The sequence below is a fragment of the Mizuhopecten yessoensis genome, unplaced genomic scaffold (assembly GCF_002113885.1).
Source record: "Mizuhopecten yessoensis strain PY_sf001 unplaced genomic scaffold, ASM211388v2 scaffold4017, whole genome shotgun sequence".
In the NCBI taxonomy this organism is placed as follows: Eukaryota; Metazoa; Mollusca; class Bivalvia; order Pectinida; family Pectinidae; genus Mizuhopecten; species Mizuhopecten yessoensis.
The window spans coordinates 177317-196704 of NW_018405334.1; the positions used below are offsets into that span (position 1 = coordinate 177317).

Here is a 19388-nt window from a genome sequence, read left to right on the forward strand (position 1 = left end):
ACATGACTGACAGGTTCGTACCTATGATTGTTTTTTCATCGCTCTGCATCTGGAAGTCTAGTAACTGTTGCCGTAGAGATGTGTTTTCTTTCTCTCGTGACAGCTGTAGCGTTTCTAGCGTTTTTACTTGTGATGTGGCTACCTCACAGACTTCCTGAAAACAGAAATAAATTCTGAAATTACTTATTCACCTTATTTGACCAGATGATGTAAAAATTGACCAGTCACATTACAGTCATATAACCTCATTATAAAAATCTAACTTTAACCTTTGTGTGACCTTTTCTTGACCTTGACCTTGATCCATCAATATTGATGATGGAGGTAGACCTTGAACGAAATATGTACTGACTTTGATTTTAGAAGTTGAATTTTGCCTGTACAAAAGATTCAAGTTTGCAAATTGACCTTGACCTTAGTAACTGACCTTGAGTTTTGAGATCTCGTTGCGGAGGGTGACTTCAACTTCCTCCAGTTGAGTAATCCTTTTCCTGTCGGCATCACTCACAGCCTTAGTCACAGACTCTGAAAAAAACCAGAAGATTTTTTAACATCCTGCACGGTCTCAAAAATCCTCTAAGCCATGTTTCACATATTTGCTACAATTTAAGAATTTACTTCACTTAAGTTTTTTCGTACCAAAAGCATTGTTGGGAGTTATTTCATGAAAAACCTGAAGGATTTTTCCCAATTTCCAACAAACTTTGCCAAAATTTAAACCATGGTATTTCCATAAGCTAAGAAACATTTGAGAAGACGAGGTCAGGTTATTTCAAAATATTATCAACATTATACTCTGAGACAATTAAAATTTAGCGGGGGTAGTCGGAAGTTAAGGGGAGGTTACTGTGTATATAAAAAAACTGCAGTGCAGTGGGACAGCGATCTTTAAATGAGCATAAATAACTAGGAGATATATGATGGTCTTACTTGATAACTCGTCTCGCAAGTCTCGCTCGATTCTCTGGAGTTCTAGATTCGACTGCGTGATCTAGAATGCAAAACCAATCATATTATTTTCTTTCGATTTCAAAACTAAGGAGCATACTAGTTAAATATGACACAGATAACCACACACATGTTAGCTTTTACTCTATTCTGGCGAAATAAAGCCAGTGTGTCCACCATTGTTGTCTACGACTGCCTCTATCGACAAATGTACTACGGACATTATTCCTACAGAGATTTTAGTCACACAAAATATGTTGTCAAGTTTAGCAACTTTTGCAATGTAATTTGTTATATAGATACTGCAAAACATTAATGGCTACAACTGCCTCTATCGACAAATGTACTACGGACATTATTCCTACAGAGGTTTTGGTTTCTGGTACAGTGTAATAAAACCATACAAAATATGTTGTCAAGTTTAGCAACTTTTGCCATGTAAATTGTTATATAGATACTGTAAAACATGGTGGCTACAACTGCCTCTATCGAAAAAAGTATGGGGCCTTATTCATACAGACATTTTGGTTTCTCGTACACTGTAATAAAACCATACAAAATATCCTACGTTGTCAAGTTCAGCAACTTTTGCAATGTAATTTGTAATATAATTACTAACATTGCACGCTATTGAAACCACACCTGCTTTCAACAATAAGTATGAAATCAGATTCCAATTACATGTACATGTATACTGTAAACCAGGAAATTTTTGTTCAGTCAAATTTTCGCCCCTCACCAGAATAATCCATATTTGGCCCATGCTAATTTCGCCTTTCACATTTCATTACTATGTATATTATGTTGTTTATTAATGTTTATGATAAATTTGACCACATTGGGGATGGCGGAAAAAATAAAATAAAATAACTGCGGCGAACATTTCTCCATAAATTGACCACAATCACTTTGTTGCTGCAAACCGCATCGCAATAAAAAACTTACTTGTTGACCTATTGTTGTATAACTTAAGCTTTTGACCACATCGTTTATATGACCTCAGTTGTTGCTAAGATGTAAAACCCAAAATAAACAATTGATTATGAGAGTTCCGACCAACAAGGTGCCATTTATCAAAACCTTCCCAGGTAGCTACTTTGCTGAACATGAAAAAACACCTCTGAGAATTTGCTCTCCAAGTCCTTGTTGCGTTCGTCGAGTCCCTGTAGCACTTTCTTCTGTTGTTCGTACATTCTGACTGAATGTTCCGCTCTCTGTCTCTCGTTTAGCTCCTTCATCTCCAAAGTTGTGATCCGTTTAGATATGGTGATGACATCACCGTCGGTAACACTGCGAACTTCCGTGCCTTCGGTGATACCTTCAAAATCAGCAAATAACATCATAGCCAAAACTTAATGGGAAAAGTATTCTACTAGCTAGAGAAAATGGGGTTTATAATAAACAAAGAAGCTATTTTAATTTGTTTTGGGTAGAGCTGCAACGATATATCGTGTGAAGATACATCACAATGCAATGTATTTTGAATACAGTACGATACACAATATTTTTGGGGAAGTCACGACACACAAACCATTTTTTCGAATTTAGTCTACTGATATCTGTTCCAATATGGCTAGTGACAGCTCCAGCCTGGCAAGCATGTCAAAAGTCGTGAAATGTGTGAAACTTCAAAGTTATGCCCATTTTGGACCAAGTCTATTTCCAGTAATAATATTGTCATGAAAAATTTGCAACAAATCTTTTCACTTTCCTTCTACTGTTACTATATGTATTGTGGCCACAGTATCGTGATATGTATTGCTTCTTCAGGTCACTGTATCGTTGCAGCCCTGAACTGGAGGTGGGAATATGGAATTTCACATTATATTTTAACGGTCATGTTTGTATAAAGGGCAGGGTCCTACAAACTTCCTGTTAAAAGGTTCATCCTTTGAAGTGTTCAGCAGACCTCTGCTCCATCCCTCTTACCACTTCGTATGTAAGGTGATCCTTTACTTTTCTTTAGACATATTTTATTGACAATTAAAATTGAACAATGGATTAGGTTATTACAAGTTATCATTATCTTTTCCCTTTCCTCCATTTATAACAGGGCAAAGTATTGCAAGCAATCTATGCTTCCCACATCTCCTCACAAACTCTGGTATCAAAAGTACACAATATATCATGGCAGTAGGGCAAAAGACCTTATTTCATCGAGGACCATTCCGCCATAGGGCCATAACTCTGTGTACATATAGGGCCATAACTCTATGTACATATAGGGCCATAACTCTATGTACATAGGGCCATAACTCTATGTACATAGGGCCATAACTCTATGTACGTATAGGGCCATAACTCTATGTACATAGGGCCATAACTCTATGTACATATAGGGCCATAACTCTATGTACATAGGGCCATAACTCTATGTACATATATGGCCATAACTCTATGTACATAGGGACATAACTTTATGTACATATAGGGCCATAACTCTATGTACATAGGGCCATAACTCTGTGTACATATAGGGCCATAACTCCATGTACATATAGGGCCATAACTCTGTACATATAGGGCCATACCTCTGTACATATAGGGCCATAACTCTGTGTTCATATAGGGCCATAACTCTATGTACATAGAGCCATAACTCTATGTACATATAGGGCCATATCTCTATGTACATATAGGGCCATAACTCCATGTACATAGGGCCATAACTCTGTGTACATATAGGGACATAACTCTATGTACATATAGGGCCATAACTCCATGTACATATAGGGCCATAACTCTGTACATATAGGGCCATAACTCTGTGTACATATAGGGCCATAACTCTATGTACATAGGGGGGCATGAGGCCCTTATGAGGAACGGTCCTGTCCTTATCCCCACTTACCCCTTCTGTGAAGGTCCTCCATCGCAGCCTCTAGAGCATGTAGTTTTTCTTTCTCCATTTCAAGTGTTTTCTTGAGGACGTCATTATTCTCTGTAAGGCGCGTCACCTCTTCCTGAGTATAGATAGAACATGTTTGTTTTAAAAGATTCACTACACATTTAAATTAGTCAGTGAAATTACATACATTAAGGATTTATACACACTTTATTCATTTTACTGAAATTACAAAAATAAGTTTTATGAACTGATATTAGTCATTTTTGTTGGCTTGGCTGGAAGGGTGCAGGGGATCTTAATTTGGGCTGAAACCAGCTTGGTACCCTGAGAAACCGGGAAGGTTAGACAAGTGACCAAAATACCTTTTCAAGGGACCAAACCCAGACATCGTGGTGAAAGGTGAGTACGGTATCCAATGTGCCACAAGACCACCCGCAAATATTTTACAGAGTATGCCTTTGATAAAATGGCTCATATATGCAAGGAAGATAATTTTCCCAAGTGCCCCAAAAGAGCTGTGAACAGTAGTCAAACAGAGTCACTAGTTCTGCAACAACATCAGCCTTTGACCTTGACCCCACATGACCCATATCTCAAGTCCCATAATATCAACTTTGTGACCTTGACCCTACACAACCTTTACCTCTAAGTCATGTAATGACATCAGCCTTTGACCTTGACCTTACACAACCATACCTTTATTCCTGTAATAACATTAACTTAGTGACCTTGACCCTTTACAACCCATACATCTAGTCCTGTAATGACATCAGCCTTTGACCTTGACTGTACACAACCATACCTCTAGTCCTGTAATAACATCAACTTAGTGACCTTGACCCTACACGACCCATACCTCTAGTCCTATGATGACATCAGCCTTTGACCTTGAACATACACAACCATACCTTTAGTCCCATAATAACATCAACTTAGTGACCTTGACCCTACACGACCCATACCTCTAGTACCGTAATAACATTAACTTTGTGATCATTACCCCAAACGACCAATACCTTTAGTCCCGTTATAACATTAACTTAGAGACCTTGACCCTACACGACCCATACCTCTAGTCCCGTGATGACATCAGCCTTGGACACCAGGCTGTTTTCCTTCTCCAAGCCATCTCGGTACTTCTCTGTCAACTTGAGGAACTTTTTATTGGTAATTTCAAGATCCTCGGTAGGCACAGAGTCCTCCAAAGCCTTCTGTAGCGCAGAAACCTTAAAGGTTGCCATATCCTGGGGATTAAAACAATTGATCAAATATAAAATATGATAACTATTCAATTTTAATTAATTCTGGGTGTCGTAAACTTTAAGCATCCATTATAGTACTTCACTGAATTGTATTGATCATTTGTAATGAAGGATTACAAAGTCAATAGTCAATCCTAAAAAAGCCGAGTTAGTTCTGAATCTTAATCAATGAAAGAGACAGAAAGTGTTCCGTCTGGTTGATTCTTCTCTCATTTCCGTGTGTGTAAGATGGAGCTGTCCAGGGTGGGAAAGGGGTGTAAGAAATTGCTATATAATTTGTCCTTTAAGAATCCCTATCCCACTGTTTTTCATAGAGTAACATCTTCTAAATTTAGTTCAAAATTTCAACTAATCAAAGAGACAGAAAGTGTTCCATCCGGTTGATTCCCATTTATGTTAAGCAAACACCTCTGTCCTTTAAGAACCCCTATCCCCACTGTTTCATAGAGTAACTTCTTTTATATTTTATGACTGTTGCACGTACGTATGTGCCAGTGTAATTTCAGTACATATTTATTTCGCCATTTCTGTCATCTTCATTATTAAAAGTTCTGTAAATATTGTTTTCCCATCAGAAATATCTTGTCACAGCTAATTTATTTCAATAAATTTTATTGAAAAATCAAAAGGATTGGACTACAGGTTTTGCCTATATTAGTTCGCGCCTCTAACATTAGCTGTCATTACAGTTACCGTCAGGAATAAAAAATGTCGAAAGCATGTTGTGTAAGTTATTGTGTAAGCGTGATGCGGTACTGTTAAGTAAATAATGAAACACATTAAAAGATTCAAAACTTATTTCATTCTTTGTTGTTTTTTAATCTTCAATCTAACATATTTGACCGACGACCCCAAACAAAACTATTTGAAGGGAGGTAATCCAATATGGCGTACCTGAAACTCGAGAACGATAACCCAAGAATGACTTGTTCCTGCGTATAGTGTGCACCCCCTTTTTGACATGACAATATTTACCTAAAAAAGTGTGCACTATACGCGCAAATTTACGGTAGTTACAATTTTTGGCAGTGGTATATGGGGATCATTAGTGGAGAGCTGAAGATCTAGAGTTGATAAACATAGGCGATTCTGGTAGACGCAAGAATTCACAATAAATATATTGGTAGTACATAATGTATATCGCAAAGATATTAGGGCCATCTTTTGCATAACATGAAATGTTAGTTGTGTGTAAACATTCGTGGTTTTCGTGGTTGCTATTGAACCACGAAAATTAATACAACGAATTTGAATGATATACGTGTCTACTGTTTGTTAATATAGGATATCCATGAAAGTTTGTACCACGAAACGATCTAAATGACTTCAAACCACGAAGAAATGTACCCACGAACATTTCGTGTTTTATAGTATTCAATTTCAAATAATAAGTAATGCTTCTAACACGCTTTCCTGGAAAAGTTTAAAGAAATTTCTGTACCATGGTCTTTCAATTATAATTTCTCACGAGTAAATGTGCAATTCATGCTGATTTTGTATCTGTGAATTTATGAGCGAAGGTTCAGCACTGCCATTACCTTGAACCTCTGGAGGTAGCCCAGCCTCTCCGACACTGAGGTTTCCATCGAAGCCATCTCATTCTTGTAGTGATTGATTTCCTAACGAGAAACAAAATGTCATTAAAACAATATTCACGACAAAAAAAAAGAGAAAATTAGAAAATGCCTTATGCAGATTTATTCTAAAACTACAACCGACGTAAAGTCAAACCTGCTAAAGAGTTCACCAATACTCACTCATTCACCCCTGAAGACACATTTGAACTCTTCCAATTCAAAGGTTTGAATAGTCCATTATGAAATTTCAGGGGTGAATGAGTTAAAAGACCATTTGTGTTAAGAGATCATTTTTAAAACTGCAAATTTTAGTATGATTTTCATGTTAATAACTGAATTTATATTAAGTGAAAACTTATTGTACTTCGAAAAGGTGGTCGTTGAAAACGGGTTGATTGTATGTAAAAGAGAAGTAAAAAAAAAAAAAAAACAACTTTTATATACAAAATAACATATTCTATCTTATAAATATGGTAAATTTTATCAAAATTTCTAGGTATGAATAACATCATCATTTGTCATTTGAGTTAACGCTTTATTCTTTAATACTGTATGATATGATGGCAAATATTCCTACCTTTCTAAGTTGACCTTCGACCTCCTCCGAGATGTTGTACCTGCGGGTCAATGCTTTCTCGTTGACCCGCAACACAGTGATCCTTCGAGTCATCTCAGACAGACGTCGCCGCACCTCTGGTTCATCCTTTGAGAGTGTGTCTATCAGTCTCTGTTAAGCAAACAAATATTGTCACACATCGTAGAGAATTTACTGAACAGTAACTTCGGAATCTCGGGTGGTTTACAAAATCATCTGACTTCAATACACAATAAAACTATAGAATTTTCTCTCATTTCATAGAACTGTCCAGGGTAAGACAGGGGTGTAAGAAATTTCTATCTTACATCCCATTTCACGTGACATGATGTCACAATTGCTCAACAGTGACGTGAATTTACAATTTGGAAAAGTCTGATGCCACAATGAGAAAAGGCGACGTGACGAAAATAAAACCTTTAACAATATTCTCACCGTATAATTCAAGTTAGAAAGATGAGAGATTATTTTCTCTGTAAAACTATGTTTGCAAATATGGGGTACGCTCAATCTCGCTGACAGATTCATTTCCGTCAAAAAAAGCTCAAGGGAAAAGTTTAAATTTTCAAAATGGTAGCCAGTCCAAAGGCATTTTCATGGTTACTGAGCTTATTCTCGTAGTTGGAATTAGAGAAAAATATTCTTCATTGCCCAGGGGTGTAGGATAGGGAAATTCCACCCTCAGGGTATTCAAATTTGGAAAAACCATTGGCAAAGCCTCTGGTTTTGACTGAAATAGTCTAATAATCTTGCCATGACAATAGAATCTCAGACTCCATTGTGTGGCATACTGAAGGATCAGACTCCCACCAAATATTTACATATGAGGTGAAAATTACAATTTGTTAAGGGTATATTACTTCTATGCACTCGATTTGAACACAAAACATCTCTTCAGAAGGTTACTGCAAATCTTGTCGTTCTACCAATGACCCAATTTACAACGGATGATTTTAAACCATCCAAGAAAACGGATTCTACATGTATGTCGGTACGTACATCAAATTCCTGAAGTCTGACTTTGTTCTCCTCTTGTGAAGCATCCATCGTCTTCATCTGCTGTCGAATTGTCTCCGTCTCCTTCTCCCAATCCTGCGACAAACAAATGTTCAGATATAAAATTTGCAATGTCTTTCTCAATCTACAGAAATCTCTTTACATACTTCACAAAATTACCACAATCATATGCAAGGCAAGAAAAATCCTATTTTTGGTCGCCCAGGGCCAGTAGATTATGCCCTGTGGGCAAGTGGAAACTTATGGCTAACTGTCCGATGGTCAAGTGCAAAATTCCCTATTTAATGATATTGTATTCACAGCATCAAATACACAACGGAGAGGTAAAACAGCTTTATTTCTGTTTTAAGACTACATAATGTTATAAAGGCGTAGACCATGAAGTGTACCTGTATTATTTTAACTTTTGGACCTGTATATTTCACATCAAAGCCAGTACCTTTTAAATTCCTCTTGCCAAATGCTTTTGATGACTTTGTTCTTGCCCTAATATGTTATACAAATTCTGTCTTAAAATTTATAAGATTTCAGAAAAAAAAATTAACATTAGCATTTCATTTTTTTTTGGCAGTATAGAAAGAAATCTTTTTCATCATTGTTTTTTTTCAAAAAAATAATTTGGGAGAGGGGATTTATTGGAAGATATGGTGTAGAAATATCTAAGCTGCAAATAACGAAATGCAAATGAAAAATAAATTGTGCAACTTCACCCTAGTTTTTCTTAATGACAGTAACCTTTTTATCCTTGATGTAGTCAGCATACATGAGGCCCTGTTGGTGACGGAGGACGGCAAATTTACGTTTGTAGTTATCCAAAGCGTTCTCCATCTTGTTCATGCAGGCCTCCTTCAGGGATAATTCCTACAACAAGGTCAAGGTCAAATTTTTGTAATCATGTCAAGGTCATAATTTTCAACACATCACATTGGGGTTCATGATTAATAGAATCTATTCCTGGAGTGAGGTATTTGGTAAAGTTATTTGAACCCGAGAGATGAAGCATCAGCAAAAACCTATTTATATCTTATTCCCAGAGAGAGACAGATTGTACTTCTTGCTTATCTTAAAAATATTATATTTGTTTCCCCTTTTTTCCCTTTTCATCGTTAAAACATTTTTATTTATATTTTTCATAAAAGACAGACGGTATTTCTTGCTTCTCTTTTTTCATCGTCCAAACATTTTTATTCAAATTTTCCATATTCTAATGCAAGACAAATAATACAAATACAAAACAGAAGTTATCAACAGATTTACCCAAGAGTTTAAAACTTTGAAAAAAAGCTCCATACAGCTTAAAGTGGACAGTCCAAGGGAGACAAATCTTCATTTTTAACACCTACATCAAACCTTGTACTAATGCAGGGTTTAATAGCCATATTGACAACAATTTAACATTGTGACCATTAATTAATCCACCTATGTTTTAGGAATGAGATACATGATATGTTACCCGGAACAAATTTTTACCTGTAGCACTGTGACTAAATGCTCGTTAAGGCTGGAAATGACCTCGGAACTTGTGATGGCCATGGAATCGGGGAGAGGTATTTTCTGGAACACACCTGGTCCTCCACCAGACTCTTTAGCCGCTTTCAGGTCAGCCTCCAGCTGTTCAATCTGTCACAATAACAACAACAAACCATTTATGTTTTTTTTTCATTTCATTTTGTAAAAATATTGTTATACCTGGTCCCACTGGTAAACGCCATATTAGCCTGGTATTAATTTTGCCTTTACCAAAGAGACACATTGTAATAGTAACAACTATCCAAACCGGTCTCTGTCTAATTAAGATCTCTGTCTATACTGGATTGAATTGTAAAATGTTTGTCATCAAGAATACTCTTAATGAATTTAAAATTTTAGAGGAGGGGGGGGGGGATTTTTTTTTTTGTGTATACCTTTTCCAAACTCTTTTCCACCTCCATTCTTGCTTTGTTGGCTTCGTGTCTCGTCTCGCGAAGTTCTGCACGAATCTCATCATTACGCCCTTGGAGATTGTCAACCTGCGCCTTTAGGTACAGCGATGTGTCATACTTGCCGATCACGCTCTTCGCCTCAATGGCCTGAAACCAAAAATAAACTTTTACAAAAGAATTTTTATTAATGTGATAAACCTAATCTCTTAAATGTTTGCTGAATCGCTTTCTTAATTTGACTCTTTTCTTAAATATACATAGCAATTTAAAGAATCATATTATTAAAATACCTGAAAAAATTCAAGTAAAAGGAGATATTATTTTAAATTTGATAACATTTTTTGCAAATTCATGTGAACAATATTGTACGATTTATTGTTATAACTTCCTGTGGTAAGGAATTATGTCCAAAACAACTTACTCTATAGCAAAAAAAGAATCCTTTGTTCCTTGGAGTGTATTATCGCAAACTTGTTTTACAATTTTAACATCTAAATAATTACCAGTTAAAGTAAATTTAGATAAATTTAAAGTACAGAATTTTATTTTCTTGATCCAGTATTTCAACGAGAAAAAATAAATTTGTGGGTCTGAACATCAGAACATAAAATTGTAGGACTTACAGCCAGCATCCTCTCAAGTGTGGGGAACTGCATTGGCTGATCCTCTGTCCCGTGTTCATCTGTAACCAAATCAGGGAATACATATATAAACTTATCAATCAAAGGCACTCCCTTTCCAAAAAAACATTTAAGGGTTTCGGTGTTCAATTTTGATTCATTAATGCTGCAGATTTATTGTTTTTGATACACTGTAAGGGGAATTATTTTAGAAGACACCTTTAGCGTATTATTGAATTTTAACAGATAAGTGCATAAATGATATGGCGCATTCACAATAAATGCAATGGCAAACTATAAAGTATAAAGAAACTTCAATTAGCGAAATCATAAATTAGCATTGTGTTTAACCCTTCCACCACTGTAGATCCTTATGGACTCATCCAGATGAATGTACGGTAGAGTCTACTCAAGTTACCTAGGGGTGAAAGGGTTAAATGCAATGGAAACAATACAGAAACTTCAGTTAGTGAAATCATAAATTCGCATTGTGTTCANACAAGTTTTTATTTAGCACGAATAGGCATAACTATAAAGAGGTGTTGAAATCAAAAATCAAAAATACAGGTGCACAACTACATAAAACACTTATCCTTCAAGCAGAGTTTTAATAACATCTGCCTGTTAGTTAAGATGGAGTTTTCCGGACAAGTTATTTCGCATAAAGGGCTGTAACTCCCTTAAAAAGTGTTAAAATCTGAAAGTAAAATGCCAGTGCACAACTGCATAATATACTGATAATTCAAGTGAAGTTTCAATAAAATCTACATGTTAGTTAAGATGGATTTTCCGGACAAGTTACTGTGGACGACATCAAGACATCCAGTATACCCCCCCCCCCTCAACTTCGTTGCGGAGAGTATAAAAACACATTTAAGAACCAATTTAAGGTTTTTCGTGTTCAATTTTGATTCAATAATGCTGAAGATTTATTGTTTTTGATACACTGTAAGAGGAATTCTTTTAGAAGACACTTTTAGGATATTATTGAATTTTAACAGATAAGTGTATTCATGAAATGGCGCATTCAAAATAAATGCACTTTAGATCCTTATGGACTCATCCAGATGAATGTACGGTACAGTCTACTCAGGTTACCTAGGGGTGAAAGGGTTAAATGCAATGGAAACTATACAGAAACTTCAGTTAGTGAAATCATAAATTCGCATTGTGTTCAAAATAAATAGAAAACTGTACAGAAACTTCAATTTAATAGCACAGTTACAAATTAGCATAGTGTTTAAGGTGTGAAAATCCGTAAAATTAGCATACTATACTAAAATATGAACGTTTACAAAATCTTAATTTTTAGAACTCTGAAGGCCCATATTCGTGAAGTTTACAGCATAGTTTGACTGCATTGTCTTTGTTATGGCCACGATTTCTTGATAACATACCTGGTTTGTACTTCTGAAGATTCTCCAGGACTTCCTTGAGCCCGCCTTCCAGCTGTCGGTTGTCGTTTTCCAGCTGCTCGACCTTGGCCTTGAACTGTGCATTCTCTCTGTATAGTTTGTCCATTTCTCGCATGTTCTCTCGGAACTCGTCGCCAGCCTCCCGATGCTGTAGTAATTTAATGAATCCTTCTTTGTAATATACATGGAGTCATCCCAGAATGATATGATTCAGGCATTTTTGTATTTATTTATTAATATTACAAAATGATAAGTTTGTTAATTATTACATTTTTATGTAATACATCAATCAGGCATTTCCTTTTTTTTTTTTTACCTTTTTTTAATATTAAAATGACTTTTTGCTTTATATGTTTTTAAACCTTGATTCACACTCAAAGTCTGAATTTAATTGATTGTAAAATTAAATATTTAACATTAAGTAGTCATTATTTTGCCATTTCGGTATAAATATATGACGGGTAGAGAAACTAACTCTCAACTGCGTCTCCTCGCTCTCAACCTCCCGTCTGATCTGCGCCCCTGTGGATGTAGCCTCGGCATGTTTGACGCGCGTCGCTTTGAGCTCCTCCTGGAAGTCGGCCACAGCCATCATGTCTTCTGCAGTCAGACCCAGAGCTACGGCTCTGCAACAGCGTAACAAAACTAGTGTTGACCATCCCGAAAGTTTTATTTTATGAATAGATACCAAAACATTCCCCGACAACCAAAACAACAAAAAACACCTGTCTTTGTTACAAATGTAAATAAATATCCTTGAAATCAAGGTTATTGTTGTGTGATTGAAAATTGCGACAAAGTGACGCATGAAGATATAACCGAAATTATTTCTAAACATCTGCTGATAAAGTAGTAACGCTTGAGAAGCTTGGCTAGTTTAATTGGGGGATTTATGTTCTTACACAGCCTGAAGTCATATGAAGACGGAAGTTTGAGAAAAAATAATTCATGTCAGTATTTCTAGTACTTTCAGCATGCCTTTGTTACCTTATATATAATTTTCATGACCTAACAGTGATATGCTAAAATTAATTATTATATTGAAAATGATATTTCTCCTATAACTGACGAAAAGATTCATCACTCCAAGCCGATCTCTTAAATTTTTTGATAATTCCATTGTGAAATAATCTCACCATGCATGATGTTAGACCATCTATGTTAACTTTTGTGTTACAGAATATATTTCCAGAAATCAGGTCCAATTTTGGTCAAAGTTGGTCAAAGCTTCAGAACAACTTAACCTACGACTTTACTCTAGAATATTTTCAAAAAGGTTAAAATTGTACGCAAATGGATGCAAGGTGGCTTATGACAGACACAAAAATATATTCGTATATATATTCAGATATTTATCCATAGTCACAATTTGGAAATTAGTTTCAGATTTGCTGAGGTGATGAGGCTGTAAAAAACCCAGTACAACATACAACATATATAATTTTTTTTGATATCTCTTAATATGAATCAAAGTAGCATTTCATTTGGTTGAAACGTTTTCATCCCCTTATTTCTCGGAATCTGTTTCCGCGATGTATATAAAACACGATTGGTAGAGAAATATACCTCTGTCCTGTTTGCTGAGCAAGCTTTCGGATCTTCTTCTTTAAAACTACCCTCTCATCTTCAAGTTTTTCCACCTGAAAATAAACATGTACATGTCACATTGTGAGAGAAAGCAATAAATCATCCTAATATTATGAATTGTGGATGTGCTTTCATGATTTTTTTTCGAGGTTAATCTGAAGAAAAAAAAGTTACTCGGTTCTAAAATTATTTCAATCCAGCTTTTGGTTACAGATTTAAATTATTTCTTTAAAAAATGTTATCTTATGAATGGATAAATTCGAGTTTTGCATCTATCTATAACTACCCAAAATTCTCTGGAATCTCAAATGAGTTCAATTAAAATACACACTTGACTTTTTGGTAAATTAAAATTTTCAATATTTTAACAAGACATTTAAACATGAAAACTGGCAATGATATATAAACATGACACTTTCTAAGTAATGTCTGCTTGACAAAAAAATCCTTTTTGTAAGGAAAATGTATTGAAAAATCAACTTTGCATTGATTGAATGTTGACTGCAATGTGAAAATGAATAGTTTTAGCCCCTGAGACCTCTTTATCCGCTACAGATTGTTACAATCAGGAACAGATAACCCACGACCAACTTACCTCCCGCTGAAGTATAAAGTTGAGAGCTTTCTCCTCCTCTTTCCTGGTCGCCTTGTTTTTCCTGAACTGTGTGAGGTCGAGGGGCTCCCGAGGGTCAAGGCCAAGTCTGTATCGTAGATCCTCGTTCTCCTCCTCCATATCGTTTATCTTCATCTCAACTTTGTTGATGTACTGAGTCAACTCCTCAATTTGTCTGTGAAACCACCGCAGTACATTTTTTAAATGTTCATATTCCAAACCAGACTGTTCTTGTTGAAGACTTTTTCAATTCCAAATACAACTTCCGATCCTGATAATATTATTTTACTTAACTTTTCAAGGACTGTTTGAGATTTTAACTTTTAAATAAAAAATATTAAAAATATTTTAGCAACGAAAAAATATTATGAATAAAAAATCTAATAATTTTTTCAAAACTGTTCCTTCATAACTAATTGCCATGTTTTCCAATTTTTTACATAATATTTTTTTTTTGTATTAAACTGTATTTTCTGAAATTTTAATTTTAATATATAAAAGTCAAGTGTTGCTGTTACTAATTGTCTTCAATGTTTTATTCTGTAGAAAAAATATGTTTGCCAACAGATAATACCAAGTAATACTGTATACTGCGAAACATTCACCCAGTTAGATATTCGCCCAACACAGACAAAATCAATGTTCACCGAGTGTTAAGTTCGCCCTTCATGTTTGATTGCTATATATGGTATGCTGTGTACTTATAATCGCTGTTATGATAAATTCACCCTCATTGCCGAGGGCGAAAAAGGCGAAAGTTAAAATGTGGCGAAAACTTCCAGGTACACAGTTGTTCCTATATAGCCCAGTAATGTTGTAAACAAATACAGAATCATTTACAGCTAATTCTAACATGATGTATGTTTTTACCTGTCCCTAACTTTGATCTGATTATTGCCTTCCTTGATCTCTGCAACAGCTTCAGCCAATCCATACTCCCCCTACAACCCGAAAACATGCAATCATACAGCACGCTACAGTCAAACCTACTTAACTATCTGTCACCTCTTTCTCTAGAAAATCTTTAAATCATCCAAAAGCTGACATGGCTAGATGAATGGCTATCAAAAGACAGAAGTGAGGTCGGGCATACTGGAATGCCTACATCTAAAAGGCTGTATATATAAAGACCCATCCAAAAAATCGAAAAAGTTAAAATTCATTAAAATGAAATGACAGGATATTAATGCTGTATATTCTCTGTTAATAAAAAATTACTGAAATCACTTTCTTGATTTTTTTAATTTTTTTTTAATACCTGATCAATTTTAAGTAAAACATGTACAAAATAAGATTGTTCTACTTTTAGAGAATTGTTATCGTATTTTTTACTCATGTTATTTGAAGTATACTTACAGCCTCATACTTTCTCATCCGTTCCAGAGCATCACTCAGCTCTTTATCTTTTTCACGAGCATCTCTTTCCGCCTACAAGGCACAAGTTTATAAGCTGCTGTAAACAATACCTACTTTATAAAGGTGGTTTTCATATTTCAAAAACATTTTCACTCTCATTTGCAAACACTGAAATTTCTACAACCAGTTGATATCAGAATCACAGTATTGATAAAATTAATAATCAATTAAGTTTTTGACTTCCTGAAATGATTTTACACAAAATCAAGTGAAAAGCAGGTGTCTATTCTCTCATGATAATGTTATTCCATATATAATAAAGTAAAACCTCGATATAATGCCTCTCGTTTCATCTGCCACCTCTTTTACCGCCAAAATAATTCAACGTCCCATTTTCTTGTCTTCCTAAAAATTCCTTTATACAGTTCCCCCAATTTCCTGCCAAACCCCTTTATAATGCCAAAATTTCTGTGGACAAATGGTGGCAGTATAACAAGGTTTTACCGACGTTATCTACATTTAACTGAACTGCAATGATTTGATGGCAGCTGATTAAACAGTTTGAATTCCTTGAATACAAGTAGCACTGTCTATTAATACAAAAAAGCAATCCATTAAAACAAAAAGTATTTTCAGTCAAATCCTCCAAACGCATAACTTGTTTGTAACTTTTACATACTCCAAGTGCCATTTTACCTCAACTTTCAAGGTTCTCTCCTGTGTATGAAATAATGACAGCTCTTACAAAATAAAACCTGATTTATTTCGTTGAGGCTACGGATCTAATTTTTGTTTTATAATTCTAGAGTTCAGATATCGGAGGTAAGAATCAAACACTGCATTTAAGCACTCCTTACCACTTTGATATCGTTGTTTACTTCTGTTAATTTTTTCCGCTCATACTCCAGGTCTGTCTGTAGTTCCCTGATTCTGTGTAGTTGTCGGTCACCGGGTCCGGCACCAGCTGCAAAATATACCATGTGTATTGATTACACACGTGTAATAAAACCTAAAGGTGCTACGATTGGTCAAATCAGTGGAAAAATATTCCTACGCCACTATAGGTACTCCTTTTATTTACCTTACCACAAGATAAATTGACTGCTATTTTAAATGAATTTGAAATGTTTACTTTGTCATTATTATTTTCATTGTATTTAAAACTGTTCATTATAAAAAAAAATATTGATTTACTCTGCACTGTGCAGAATGACTATACTAATAACCAGAGTACTTTGGTTTTGACCTATATAGAGTCAGGTGATAACACATGATGTGTTTGATTTTTTTTTTTTAAATTATTAATATTATGTGATAAATAGAATCTTACATGAGTGTCCATGTCATATTGAATTTATCGAATGAGTTTGAGAACTTAATATAATTAAAAATTGCATTCTATTCGTTTCATCAGGTCACAAATTTTTTGGAAAATTACATTTGTGGAGTTCGGTCCTCAGATCCTCGACCACTGCAGCGTTAGCCTCCATCTCGTCCACGTAAGCCTTGATCTTGTCCGTGAGATCCTCTATCTGTTTGTCTTTCTCCTTTATAACAGTAGTGAGTGCAGCCACTGAAGCCTTGTCAGCGTCCATGTTGGCCGCGATGAGCTGTTCCCTCAGATGGATTGCCTGCTCTTGAAATTCAACAATGGCTTCATCCTTCTCCGATAAAATGACCTGGTTGAAAAAAATGTTTGAATTAATTTAAATGATGGTACAGTAGCAATAACATGCATTATTGTCATTTTATAGATATTGATTTTTTGTTTATGTTTTCTTTTCGCTCATCAACAAAATACCATAAATAGACTTATTGAATTAATTTTCGTTATATAACATACTTTGTACACATATAATTTACATGATGAAATATGTTGTAATAACTTATTTCCATTTCACAGAAGAAATATTTAAAATTATGACAGATATATCTAATTAAAAATAAATTTTGGTTTATTTGAACCAATCTGAAGCAATATGTATCATTCGCAATAAGATTTTATTTAAAAAACGTCTCTATATTACATATACCATAAAGACAGCAATGTATTCAATACAATATTTACGAATTATTTATTCATAAATCAGAAATATGGAAATCAATTCAACTCATTCACCCCTAAAGACACATATGAACTCTTCCAATTCAAAGGTTGGAATAGTTCATCATATGAACTCTTCCAATTCAAAGGTTGGAATAGTTCATTATAAAGTTTCAGGGGTGAATGAGTAAACATTGATAAAGACAAACCTTCCACTCCTCGATCTTGTTGTTCACTGCCACCATGATAGCGTCATCAGCGTCTGTCTTTGACTGTACTTGCTCGTTAAGATCTTGTACCTGTGGAACAGGTAATCCCAGTTAAATATTACATCGTAATAGTACAAGCATGAATTTCTTTTAATATAAATTATATGTAACTTCGCGGTCACATTCATGCACATGCTAATAAAAAAAAATAAAAAAAGGTTGTGAACACATGTAATAACTCCTAACTACTAATTGGGAATACATGCGTTTACTTTTCACCTCATTTTTATCAATGATTAATTTTATTCAAATAACCACTAAGATAACACATTGTATGTCCATGCTCCTGTCAGAATTTGGTCATCCATATTGAGCTTACAGCAGAGTACTTTGTAAGTACTACAGTCAGAATAAACTCTGTGTATAATATTCTAAAACAGGTGCTGTTTACAATTTCTTCCTAATTAGGACTGATTGAATCGGTAATTAAATTTGGATACATTGTATATTTCTTCACTTTTCAAAATCCCTTGTGTCTGTCATTACTTGACACAATTTTTTTTTTAAAAAAAAAATGCAATGTTGCAACGAACATTTCATTAATCGTTATGCAAGACCAAAACCTAAATTGAAATTTATATCTGGTTCATCCTTACATGCGATTTTTTTTTCACTTTCATTGAAACCATCGTTCACCTTACACAAGAACACTTATACTGTACCTGAGCTTTGAGGACTTCATTTTCCTTGCGGACCTTGTCCGTATCCTTGTCTATCTCCTGCAGGGTGTTCTGTACAAACAAAATCACTACATCAATAAAATCAAAACAATAATGTTACATGCTGTATATGTATATATATATATATCTCAACAACATGTCGCTAGCACTTTCATCTCATCAAGGAGATTCTTCAGACTGTTTATTTAAAGGAGAAATAATGATGTCATATAATAGTTCGCTATGTGTACCCGCCATAGCGATATCACAGCAATTTCAAGGTGCTTTTAAAAAATGTCATCAGTTCAATTAAGGGAAATTGATCTACAAAATAAACCAATAACCTGTTATTTCAATAATAGCACAGGCATTTTCAACGCCTGTCCTACTTTCTTCCTGTAAATGATTGGTTTGAAAGTTTCAAATAAAAAACCCGATCCTTACCCTGAGTTTGAGATTATCCTCCCGAGTACGATCCATGTCGAGTATAGCTTCCTCCATCTTCGTCTGCAACTCCTCAATCTTCTTTGCATACATCTCGTTGGCATCGGTCAGATTCTGGAATGAACAAACATTTTGTTTATATGAAAAAATGTAACTGTTGAACAGGAAGTCCTAAGAACATGCTTTGCTGTCTGTTCAGCCTTGGAAAGATA

General features: G+C 35.0%; 1 protein-coding gene across 1 annotated transcript in view; it reads right to left on the reverse strand.

Annotated features, from left to right (window-relative positions):
* The window catches only part of LOC110448348 (centrosomal protein of 290 kDa-like), a 62373-nt gene that overhangs the window by 35402 nt on the left and 7583 nt on the right, over nucleotides 1-19388 (reverse strand). Inside the window, exons 8-31 of the mRNA XM_021494532.1 lie at nucleotides 19177-19290; nucleotides 18736-18804; nucleotides 18014-18103; nucleotides 17199-17439; nucleotides 16618-16724; nucleotides 15761-15832; nucleotides 15275-15345; nucleotides 14387-14579; nucleotides 13771-13844; nucleotides 12680-12830; nucleotides 12187-12352; nucleotides 10793-10851; nucleotides 10152-10316; nucleotides 9718-9867; nucleotides 8983-9108; nucleotides 8230-8322; nucleotides 7213-7362; nucleotides 6597-6677; nucleotides 4867-5040; nucleotides 3800-3911; nucleotides 2067-2266; nucleotides 931-991; nucleotides 428-525; nucleotides 22-154 (exon numbers count right to left, since the gene is read on the reverse strand). Coding sequence (XP_021350207.1) covers nucleotides 22-154; nucleotides 428-525; nucleotides 931-991; nucleotides 2067-2266; nucleotides 3800-3911; nucleotides 4867-5040; nucleotides 6597-6677; nucleotides 7213-7362; nucleotides 8230-8322; nucleotides 8983-9108; nucleotides 9718-9867; nucleotides 10152-10316; nucleotides 10793-10851; nucleotides 12187-12352; nucleotides 12680-12830; nucleotides 13771-13844; nucleotides 14387-14579; nucleotides 15275-15345; nucleotides 15761-15832; nucleotides 16618-16724; nucleotides 17199-17439; nucleotides 18014-18103; nucleotides 18736-18804; nucleotides 19177-19290 — 2950 coding nt within the window. The remainder of the gene's footprint in view (nucleotides 1-21; nucleotides 155-427; nucleotides 526-930; nucleotides 992-2066; nucleotides 2267-3799; nucleotides 3912-4866; nucleotides 5041-6596; nucleotides 6678-7212; nucleotides 7363-8229; nucleotides 8323-8982; nucleotides 9109-9717; nucleotides 9868-10151; nucleotides 10317-10792; nucleotides 10852-12186; nucleotides 12353-12679; nucleotides 12831-13770; nucleotides 13845-14386; nucleotides 14580-15274; nucleotides 15346-15760; nucleotides 15833-16617; nucleotides 16725-17198; nucleotides 17440-18013; nucleotides 18104-18735; nucleotides 18805-19176; nucleotides 19291-19388) is intronic.